This window comes from Diadema antillarum, unplaced genomic scaffold (genome assembly GCF_040938485.1).
Source record: "Diadema antillarum isolate AM-2024a unplaced genomic scaffold, OU_Dant_1.0 seq00001210_RagTag, whole genome shotgun sequence".
NCBI lineage: Eukaryota > Metazoa > Echinodermata > Echinoidea > Diadematoida > Diadematidae > Diadema > Diadema antillarum.
In genome coordinates, this window is record NW_027272003.1 from 1,961 (window position 1) to 14,161 (window position 12,201).

The 12,201-nt window shown below is 37.9% G+C and overlaps 1 protein-coding gene across 1 annotated transcript; it reads left to right on the forward strand.

Moving 5' to 3' along the window:
• The first annotated feature begins 685 nt into the window (after positions 1 to 685).
• LOC139744779 (uncharacterized) lies at positions 686 to 8,987 on the forward strand. The gene is made up of 7 exons (XM_071655197.1): positions 686 to 810; positions 1,199 to 1,358; positions 1,867 to 2,172; positions 2,652 to 2,820; positions 3,835 to 3,976; positions 6,638 to 6,786; positions 8,614 to 8,987. The coding sequence occupies exons 3-7, from the start codon at positions 1,999 to 2,001 to the stop codon at positions 8,985 to 8,987; spliced, it is 1,008 nt and encodes a 335-aa protein (XP_071511298.1). The 5' UTR covers positions 686 to 810; positions 1,199 to 1,358; positions 1,867 to 1,998.
• Positions 8,988 to 12,201: the final 3,214 nt, after the last annotated feature.

Consider the following 12,201-nt stretch of genomic DNA (forward strand, 5'->3'; position numbering starts at 1 on the left):
CACACTGCACAACGACGCTTCGGATGACGTTTTTCTTTTCCCATCACTGCGGTCGCGGACGATGATCGGCCGCTTCTAAAACAGTCGGGGGAGAAAAGTTTGCCAGTCAAATTCGATCTCCTGATCGAGCAACGAGGGTTCGCTGCCGAGAGAGTGAGATTTATCGGCAAATCGGCAAATCTGGATGGTGAGTCGCAGCTTTGTATACTTTTCTGCGGTCGTCGTTCATTGGAGAAAATTTTTGATTCGAATTTTTTTTCGCTTGCAGAAAAAAAGAAAGAAAACCCAAACCCCAAAATAAAGTCGGACCATAACCTAAGAATATATGATGGTTATGTTCATAGAGAGAGGAGGCTTTTAGTTCTTATCTCATTCTAACTGTTTTCCTCCTCATATGAGCCAGACGAACATACATTGAAAACTGTCATGATATGACACAAATGAAACTTATTTTGCCTCTGATAAGCAATGGAAAAATGTTGCCATTTTATCTTTCTTTTCTTTTCTTTTTTGTAAAAACGTGACTTTCTCTATAGATGACAACGCCCGTGATAACACAATCTATCGAATCGCTCTCGGCTTTGCTAAGGAAACAAGGCAACTTGCTGTCTCAGTCCTTGAACGATAAGCAGCCGGCAGTAGAGCGATCCGCGGCGCTCCGGGAGGCTATTAAATGGTACCCAGTCATCCCTCGGAGCGGCGAAGTCGAGTCAGGATGGCGCTTCGGCCGCCAAGAACGCTGCCACGGCCTCGTGGAAGCTCGCCTCACTGTACCGTGAAAATCTTAAGCTGTCTACGTCCGACGCTAAGGTAAGCCTCAACGTCACTGAAGAATTGATAGAACACGACTGGATCGAGTTCATGAGGACAATTTATTCATTATTTATTGACTATGTATAAGTAAGGCCCGAAGTGAAATTACGGTCGAATCTCAGAGTTATTTGCCTGTATGGATGTGCGGTATTTGTACTCCAGAAAATGTGCATGCTGAACCGGTTGTCGTGATCTTAACGTTCCCCCTAATTTTTTCTCTGATTAAAAAAAACACGCATATCTGTTCACAATTTTATTAAAATCATGGCATGATTATATACAGCGACCTTTATGGGGATGGGTGCTATCAATCACGGTTTATCGTGCGAAATGACATTTGGATATATTATCTAGATATATATTATTTTCTATATATATTATCTAGATCGTCGTGAAAAGATACGACGAAGCCATGGGATACTTCACGAGAGCACTTAAGGATGGCCACTGCAAAGGTGCGGCTTGGACAAAACAGTTGGAGGAACTCATGCAGAAGTGTTTGAAAGAAAAACTTGAGTTGATGTCAGCCAACGAATCACAAATGAGTAAGCACTATGCCATTTACCTAAGCCGAACAGTATATTTTGAGACGTATTTGATAGCAAATAATATGGTGTGTATTGTGATATTAGCACTGGCCAATAATGATTCCATTCGATAATGATAATAATAATAATAATAATAATAATAATAATAATAATAATAATAACGATAATAATAATAATAATAGTAATGATGATAATAATAATAATAATAATAATCATAATAACACAAACAAATCCGAGCAGTATGGTAATGCTATAGAGTGTCTGAAAGATATGGAGCTATAGATCTATATGAAGAATAATAGGCTTGAAAAGGAACGTTAAATGCTTTAAAAAAAAAAAGAACTCTGTGGAGTGTTACTGTCAACCATTTAATAAACGACTTATCAGCACAGTGATAATCGCTCTTAGATATATATTTATATGTCTATGTTTAATTAGTTCTAATAATATTATGGTATGAATTGAAGTTACACTTTAATGTTAAAGTATCGTTACAACGCCACAGGTGATTCTGAATCGACGGGAAACTGCGAGGACGAGCTTCCAGTAAAGACATCACCCAAGCCTCGCGGGTCTAAATCGGACATGAAGAGGACAGAAGGAAATATTCTGTTCAAGGCTGCCACTTTCCAAATAGATGCCAGGAAGAAGGGCCTTTGCCTTAGGGAAGCCCTGCGTCTGTACCGTCTGGCACTCTCTGCATCTAAAACACCAGACGAAGAGGTCTCCGCTGCGAAGAAACGTAGCCGCCGCTTCCCTCAAACTGGCGGTCTTGTATCGAGAACATCCGAAGCTGTCGGGAGGCAGGACGGTAAATTATGTTACACTTCGTGGGCCCTGTTTTATGAAGAGTTAAGATTGATTATAAAGTTGATTTCTGTGATGCCTGTCAGCCTGTGTGTTAAGGAAATTTAAAATCGATTTTATCTTTTTAGTAAAACAGGGCCTTGAACGTGCAAACCAATACTTGTTATAATCGGTAACACGACATTTGCTCCTGCGATAATTGCTCCGGTCTTGTTTTTGTTTTTTCCAAGGACTTAGGGTTAGGGCTGTGATAGGGTTTTAGGCTTAGTTTGATATGAGGATTAAGATTAGGGTTAGGGTTATGCTTGGCTTAGCGTGCAGATATTCTATGGGAGCAATTGTCGCATGAGCAAATGTCATGGAACCGTCTCTATTATTATGGTTATTTTGTCAAGATTATATTATAGCCAGTAAGCGCGGTCAAGCATAGTTAGCTCAAGATATCATAACTTTGTTAAAACGAGTTTTTTCTGTGCGTTTCAGAACATCCATCGTCATTTTAAGGAAGCCGCGATCCATCTCTCCAGAGCTCGCTCCAGACGACAATGCAAGTGTGATGAATGGCAGGCACTGCTCGAGATGTCCATTCAGAATTGCGTAGATGACTTCCGCTCTTGGTTGTCGGGATGTTCTCCGAGCTTCACTTCCAAAGGTGATTAAAACATCAATATCTTCATCGTTCCCATCGTTCTGAAAAGAAAAGTAATGTCCCCAATAAGAGGAAGGTACTAGATATACAACGCGTTAGAGAGAATACTTAAAGCATTTAGACAATATTATGAAGATGTATTATGTTAACGACACCATGCAGTTATTCCTCCTGTCGAAACTTTAGTTTTACATCAATACTCATTTGTTTCATTCATGTGTGTACGTGTCAGCAGAATCTTTAGATGTCAAAAAAATTGCTTGAACGGGTACATTATTTCGCAAAATTTGCATTAATCATGTTAATTACTCTTCCAGTCTATAATGGTCACCCATCTGTTCACTCGTATTTGTGTGACTGTTTTTAATTTGGTATAATTATCATACCCCTCATCATTACAGCTGCTCCATGATTCCAGTCCCTCTCGGGATCCGTATGAGCGTCTTATCTGTTTTATATACCTCCATGTTCGTTGGTGCCATACTTCTGTGCCACGTTTCCATCCCAATCGCTTCACTCCTGGTCTGGAGGCGCCACATTGGGGGTGGCGCCACTGCAGTGGGGCCCTGTGGTATATAGTGGATAAGACTCCCTACTCCCGATCGGAGGTCCCGAGTTCGAATCCCGCCCAATGCTTACGTCCTTGGACAAGATGTTTTACCCACCATGTCACTCTCCACCTAGGTGCATAAATGGGTACCTGGCAACTCTAGGATAATAATTGCAGGGCCCTCAGGTAGAGAAGACATTATCATTATTATTATTATTATTATTATCATTATTATTATCATTATCATTATTGTTCTTATTGTTATTGTCATTATTATAATCATTATTATTATTAGTATTAGTATTATCATTATCATTATTATTGTTATTATTATTATTATTATTATTTATATTCACATGTCCTTCCCAATCCAAGACCAGCTCCCTCCCCTCTCTGTTAACACTATGGTTGTTTAGTCAGTGTAATCACTCTGTATCATGTCTTCTCTATCTCATGGTATGTTTCAGAGAAAGATTCCCTGTGGGGTGATTTCCTTGGCTGTCTGCCGAAGTGCCCCCCGAAAGCTGAAGGGAAGATGGAGCAAGCCAGGATAGTATACCAGATAGGACTAAAGAAGTTCCAACAAACAGACTACCAGACATGCTTAGGGTAATGAGTTTGAATATTAAAGGACAAGTTCACCTAGTGGGTTGAGTGCATGGAGCAATATTAGTAGAACACATCAGTGAGACTTTGAGGAGAATTGGACAACCCGTTCAAAAGTTATGATTTTTTGAAGTTTCTCCTCACTTAAGGATGGATGAGAAGACTACTATAGCTTGTGATGTCACATGAGTACAACGATATAAGTAGTCCATGGGCCAAGACCCGAAAAATGGGTTGTTGGTACCACCTGAGGTGGCACAACCTTTTTGGTGTCAGTTTGTTTGTAGGGCATAGATATGCTTATCAAGCTATGATAGCATTTCCAAATGAGTAGCTTAGTCATAATAAATGATTTTTTAACCAATTTGATCTCGTTTTTATATCCCTATACTTCTGAATCGAAACTAACCGCTATACAAAGAAGAGCACTGTCTTCCGTATGTCCACAGGTGTTCTGTTGTAAACGCGGTGCGCTTAGTCTTTATTCAAAGCAGCGAAGGGAATATCCAAAGGGTTATGATGTCCACAGCTGTCATGCGGTGCGCTTAGTCTTTATCTAGACCAATGTACCGTTATCATATCTATAAAAGTTCCTCATAAAAGGGATTATTAGATACTGTTTTTATACTACCCTATCAACAAATACATCAGTTTTAGACAAAAATCACTCTGTTCATTTACAATATTATTCATTATAATGTATCGTAGTGTACTGGTACATTGTTTTTGCATTATCTTATATTGTTGGAGGGAAATAACGCGACATTGGCGTGGTATTAGCGTTTTCACCGTAGCTTTTTCGCCGGAAAATGATAAATAATTGAAAAATGTGGTAAAATTCACGAGGAATTGCTTTTATTGTTGTTGTTGTTTTTAGATAAAAGGATATACACTGTATCATACGCTTTGGATATTCCCTTCGCCGTCTAGAATAAAGACTAAGCGCTGTGGACATCATAACCTTTGGATATTCCCTTCGCTGCCTTGAATAAAGACTAAGCGCACCGCGTTTACAACAGAACACCTGTGAACATACCATAGAGCTGCATTTTACAGCTCTATGGAACATACAGAAGACAGTGCTCTTCTTTGTATAGCGGTTAGTTTCGATTCAGAAGTATAGGGATATAACAACGAAACCAAATTGGTTAAAAATTCATGTATTATGACTAAGCTACTCATTTGGAAATGCTATCATAGCTTGATAAGCATATCTATGCCCGACAAACAAAATGACACCAAAAAGGTTTTGCCACCTCAGATGGTACCAATATCTGGCCTGGCCCATGGACTAAAGGAAAGAATAAAGGAAATTCCACATATTTTCACTTTTCTCGCATCACAAAAGAACACTTGACTTCTCTCTTTCAGAAGGCAGGGGGAATAATATTACCCTTATAACATGTGTCAGCAACAAGTCGAAGAAATGTGCACTTTATTCAAAAAGTGAAGTTTTGTGAAATTCTCTTTTTATTTTCTTTATATCGTTGTACGCATATGACATCATACACTGTAGTAGTCTTCTCATCCAGCAGTGACTGTGCAGATACTTTAAAAATTCATGACTTTTGAACAGATTGTCTGATTTTCCCCAAACTTCCTCTGATGTGTTCTACTAATATTGTTGCATTCACTCAATCCACATGTATATGGAGATGAACTTGTCCTTTAATGTGGAGTTCATCTTAAGGAGGACACTGATTTATAAGAAATCGAGGAAGTGTTAACAAGATGAAGCACAAATCAAAGAAGTTCTCAATTACTCTTGTTTGGTTCGTTTTTTTCTTGTTTTGTTCTGTTTTTTTTTTTTTTTTGTTTTTTTGCTTTTTCGGGTCAGACAGAGCTTATGATACCATAAAGAATGATATAATCAACAAATCTCTTGTAGTTTCATAAGTACGTAATGTAATTAAATTATCTCGATGTAAAGAATGATCAAGGTCATTTTCAAGAAATCTATCCAAAACCTCTCCCTCGACTCTTTATGAAATAACATGAGCGTTTTGTAAATGATTTACTGTCACTTATGGAGGTGCCCATGCAATATGCACACATTTTGATTTGATGACCTGTATATGAAAATCGAAATTGCAATACAAGATTAACTTTCTGAGTTTTTACTCAGTCAATTCACTCGTACCCGTTGCTTTCGTGTCAGTGTCGTCACAATGTCATGTATAATTTCTTTCCCCGAGTTCCATGCTGCATATTATTAACTTTCAGATATCTAGAGTTCTTTGTTTTTGTTAAAACGCAATTCTGCCCTAGTAGAAAATTCGAATACCGGACTGATTAGAATATTATTGTATTGAAGTTATTCAATTATGAATGATATCATTCTGAGGAATTTTTTCTTACCGGCAGAAAGATTAAATTTTCGTCAGTTTCTTGCGTAGGGTCAAGTGAATATTTTAAGGAGATGACATCATCACTTCACTCATTTCCACATTCATATGAACTGTGAACTGTTTGAGAACTGTTTTGCGAAAATTTAACCGATTCTTCTTTAAAATTTAATGACTCCCGTCTTTTAGTCCAAGTTTGATAGAAAATTTCGTTTTTTTGAGCTTGAAAGTTTTTTCTCTTATTTTTCTTAAATCAAGTTATTTCTGGTCCAGAATTTTCCTGGAAATCTGAAGATTATTTTGGTTTTCTATTTCCAAGATACATGACAAGATGTACGAACCTTCTAAAGGAGGCGGAGACGCTATGTGAGCGAAAGACTTACACATTTCTGACTGATATTGAGGCCCTCCGCCTGGACGTCCGCCATCACCGAGAACTTGCCGAGAGCTGCTTAGCCAAAGCAGCAGGTAGGCCTTCATCTACTCATGCCAGTTAGGTCTGGTAAAGTTTTACTGCGTTCAACTGAAGGCATTGTTTTTTGAAACAAAAATCAACACAGACAGACAAACAAATGGCATGACATTGACCAGTCATGTTTAAGTCTTTGCTTTGATTTTGTTAGATGTAAATCATAATGATGGATACAATAATTATTTTCCTCATCCAAACAGCTTGGTCCAAATGGTCCTAATACATGTTATATGATAATAACAACACACACACCAAAAAAAAAAAAAACGGTACTGTTGACAGTCAGTTAAATAATAATGAAATGCATTTCAGAAATTACTTCAATTTAAAGAAACCAAGTACTGATCAACTACAGTACATCACCTCTCTCAAGTGGTACACACATGCATGCAGTCTTATAAACGCACGCACGCACGCACACACACACATACATACACATAAAAGAGAAAATAATATACGAAAAATAACAAGCAAAACACACAGCGTGTCTACAACACAACATCAGTACAATCAGATTGCCGTAAGGAGAATGTTTGTATTTTTTCTAGCGCAGCGCTCTTTTATTTAATTCTTTTTCATGGTTACATCTTCCTTTTCTGTCACTTGGTGGAACTGCCGAAACAGCCTCCTGATTACAGTGATTAAGGACAAGTCCACCTTCATAGACATGTAGATTGAGTGAAGGCAACAATATGAGTAGAACACATCAGTGAAAGTTTGGGGAAAATCAGACAATCCGTTCAAAAGTTGTGAATTTTTTAAGTATCTGTGCAGTCACTGCTGGATGAGAAGACTACCACAGTGTATGATGTCACATGCGTACAACGATAAATGGAAAATAAAAGGAGAATTTCACAAAACTCTACTTTTTGAATAAAGTGCACATTTCTTCGACTTGTTACTGACGTATATATGTTGATGGTAATATTATTCCCCTTGCCTTCTGAAAGAGAGAAGTAGAGTATTTTGTTACGCGAGAAAAGTAAAAATATGTTGAATTTTCTTTATACTTTCTTTATGTCGTTGTACACCGTGACATCACAAGCTGTAGTAGTCTTGTCATCCAGTCGTGTCTGAGCAGAAACTTCAAAAATTCATAACTTTTGAACGGATCGTCCGATTTTCCTCAAACTCTCACTGATGTGTTCTACTAATATTGCTGCATTCATAAAACCCACATGTCTATGAAGGTGAACTTGTCCTTTATGATGATGGTCATGCTCATTAGAGTGAACAAAATAATAGATATCAGCAGTATATTTCATAATCAATGTGATCGGTGATAATAGCAACAGTGATAAACAATAGAGTATTAACTCATGATCACCTTTTTGTCATCATTCTTTTATATTATGAATCATGTACAACAGCCATTTTACTCCGCTAATCGATACGTAACACATTTTTGGCCTACCGATATTATGCTTTTATCCCATTCATACTCTTGATCCTAGGGAATATTGATGCGTTTTCCTTTTCATTGCATTTTGTCTTTCTTAAATCAACCGGAAATTACCTCTAGAAAAATAGGTATTCCGTGCATGTAGTTATATCAAATTATAATATCATGTATGAATGTAATATTATAGATGCATGCATATTATATACAAATATAGACCAGGGCTGATTGAGGGAAATCTTGAAGGCAAGTTACCTCTGATGATAACAGGTGGAGCTACTTCGCCGACAATCCTGATAGGGTGCATGCGGGAAAACACTGGTATGGCCACAAGACAACGATGGCTTCCCAATTGCAACTTGCTTTTATTGGTTGAATTTGAAAGCTTCCTATTTGACTACTTTTTCATCTGTATATACCGCAGAGTTCAGAAAGCGCCGTGAAGCTGAGCAACGTCAAGCCAGGGAAAAGGAGAGATGCAAGGCAAATCTCAGGCACGATCTGCGAGTGCTGGAAGAGCTCGAGGCATTCAGCATTCTATTCGGCCCACGGTTCTTCCTGGCGTCGCTCTTCGAGAAATGGCCCCCTAAATGCAGCCTCGGGGAATCAAGGCGCGACCTGCCCGTGTCTGGATCACTCAGAAAAGATATCATCCGTGCCATCTCGTACTATCATCCCGACAAGGTGGACAAGGAGGCGCACGGAAGCGCGTGGTACTTCTTCTGCTGTGAAGTGACGAAGTCGCTCAGCAGAATGCTCGACATCGTGAAGCGTCTACAGTCGAGTCCCCGGATGTAACCCTTCGCAGAAAATCTCTAAAACAACTTGCTGTCGTTCTACAACAAAGATACAAGATGTGTGTCACGATCGATGCAGTTATTTTGCATTTTGTAACCATTTTTTCTTGAGAACTTAACTTTACTTATTTATTCTAAACAATTAGATGCAGATGAACTAAAAAAAAAAAAATGATCCGAGCAATTGTATTCATGATATGTGAGAATAGAAAACTATTTCAGTTTTATCCATACAAAAAGTATCTTAAGTCAGAGTTGTGAACACAGTTCCAGTATCTGGGAAATCTCATCTCTCTATGTGTGTGTGTGTGTGTGTGTGTGTGCGTGTGTGTATGCGAGTGTGTAATTGAAAATTGGTAAAATGGCAGAATATTTTCATAACAGTGTATCACTTGGTGTGTGAGAGATGGTGTCTGCATATTATAGGAATTGTTAGATACAATATCAAAAATAATGTAGGTCTACAAATTGATTTGGACTGAAATGGTGATCGTGTCTTTCAGTCTGGAAAAATGACTACATTTTCTTATTCGTTTGTCTTTTACAACAGCCGTTTCTGTCAGCACGTATTTTTGTTGTTCTTCCTTTTTGTCGAGCCCGCCGGAGGTAAGGGGAGACTAAGGGATCGCCTGCGGCGTCTGTCCGTCCGTTGTCCGTCCGTCCGTCGTCTGTCCGTAACGCTACAAAAACTTCAATAACTCTTTACTCTGTTCTTCAATTGCAATCAAACTTCGAGGGAAGAGGGGTCATACAAAGTTTCACATTTTACCATTATGAAGGTCACCTCAAGGCCAAAGCTCACAGGCAGGGGTCAATGAACTTTAGGGCCCAATGTTAAGTTTTTATGGCGCATTTCTATTATGGGTCATAACTTTTGATCCATAGGTCCGTTTGTGACTAAACTTGGATGGTAAAAGTCCCTTGGGGAGTGGATGATCTGATCACCACAAGGTCAAATGTCACAAGCAGGGGTCAACGAACTTTTAGAGCCCAATGTTAAGTTTTTATGGCGCGTTCCTATTATGGGTCATAACTTTTGATCCATAAGTCCTTTTGTGACTAAACTCGGATGGTAGAGGTCCCTTGGGGAGTGGATGGTCACCACAAAGTCAATGGTGTCAAGCATGGGTCAACGAACTTTTAGAGCCCAATGTTAAATTTTTTATGGTGCGTTTCTATTATGGGTCATAACTTTTGATCCATAGGTCCGTTTGTGACAAAAACTGGGATGGTAGATGTCCCTTGGGGACGGTGGATGGTCACCACAAGGTCAAAGGTCACAGGCAAGGGTGACCGAACTTTAAGGGCCCAATGTTATGTTTTTATGGCACGTTTCTTTTTTTTTTCTTTTCTTTACCCTTTTATATCTCTTTTTTTATCTGTTATATCCCATTCGCGTACAATTTCTTGTACGCGAATGGGCGAGACACATTATGGCACTTGCCTTGTTTTCCTCCCTGTCCGAATAGAACGTCCTCTATAAACGTAGACTGGAAGATCATTCCATCGTAGGGCTACATAGTATTAGTATACCTCCGGAGTAACTAAAGGCATAATTTACCATTTACAGATAAAAGAAAAACCCATCTCATAACACCATAGTCCATACCGCAACTCTTGAGAGTACAAGAATTATAAGGGAGACTCAAATTAATTCTTTCCGTAGGTATACATGTGAAGGTTGTTTGAAAACGTACCCAGAATTGTGTCATTTTCAGTCAATAATAATTTCACCCCAAAAGATTTAATGGCAGTCTATATCTGTCGAAGACAGACAACAGCGTTGTCATGATATTGTCACGGTGTCATTAGTGCATAAAGACCTGAAGAGTTAAGATATTATTATACAGATCCCATCTATGTTATCGTTTCCCCCAAAGTAATGGTGAATTTGTTGTTGTTGTTGATGTATTTAGTATGACATTACTGCCTATGTCAGCGTCTCTTCGATTTTTTTTTTTCAGATTGGATAAACGTGTTTTGAAGATATTGAAGAGTGCAGTTATATCAAAACAATACGAATTACAAAAAAAAAAATACAATTTTCATATAGGCGCTACCTGTTTTTATATGAATGCACTCTTTCATATCTTTAGTGACGAATTCTTTTGACACGATATTGCACTTATATGTGTTGAAAATAATACAAGTATGACTGATTTCGTCGGGAATAATATTTCGCAACTGCATACCATATCTCTGTCATATCTAGTGTCATGAATGAATGTTTTGTTGAAATATGAGTAAAGGATGTCGTAAATAATTTTGATAAGGTTTTATATATAGTATATTTTATTATATGATTTTGCCTAATCTCCATCTCTTATGACACATGTTTTGCTGAATATATATATTCCGAAAGAATCGTTTTCACTTTATATCCTATTAACGGCCCCTTACAAAATTGACACAATAAATGCCTGCCGATTTCTTCATGACATAAAGTCTATATAAAGCAGAATCAGAAAATCGTTCTAATCCGCCATGCATGTTCGTTCCAAAATCTGGGATTTCTTGCATTTAAGAATGATAAACTGCCCTTCGAGTCCAGTGTTCCAGAACTTGCTGAAAAAGGAAATCATTTTACTTACCATTCTTCCGCGTATATCCCGTCAGCTCATGGGTATGAACATCTTGGAGAGTATACGTTACATACAATGTATTTTGAATTCATTTAATGGGGAGCCGTTGACTTATGTCTTTTATGATATTATTACTGTGCCCCTCCCCCTTCCTAACTTTACCTCATTACTGTATCTTCTGGCGTTGCTTGGTGCTGCTGCTTTTTTTGAAAGTAAAGTAGCTTATCTATTCCAAGTACGCTATATTCAATATTGCATTTTGTTCATGACACTCTTTTGATAGTTCATTTCCGGTAATAAATAACTGTGATTTTAAACTATATATTGCAAAGGAAATCTCCATTTGATAGCCCCAGGCTTTTTCGTGATTTCCGTTTTTGACTTACATATCTCTGTGAATATTTTGAATTTGTTTTTATGAAATAACTCAATTGAATTGAATTGAAATGAATTTAATTGAATTGAATTGAATATTGGAATCAGCTTATGCACGATGTTTACCATTAATGCAATATTGCATTTTATTCATCACACTGTTTTGTAAACTTAAATTATTTTGTTATTATTGTAATCAACTAATGCATGATGTTTTCCATTTATTGATTAATTGGGCGCATAGGACCATTATCACTT

Coding starts and splice junctions, on each gene's coding strand:
- LOC139744779 (XM_071655197.1), top strand. CDS start 1,999: ATGCCAGGAAGAAGGGCCTTTGCCTTAGGGAAGCCCTGCGTCTGTACC. Junction 2,821..3,834: donor TCCGAGCTTCACTTCCAAAG/GTGATTAAAACA, acceptor GGTATGTTTCAG/AGAAAGATTCCCTGTGGGGT. Junction 6,787..8,613: donor CTGCTTAGCCAAAGCAGCAG/GTAGGCCTTCAT, acceptor TATATACCGCAG/AGTTCAGAAAGCGCCGTGAA.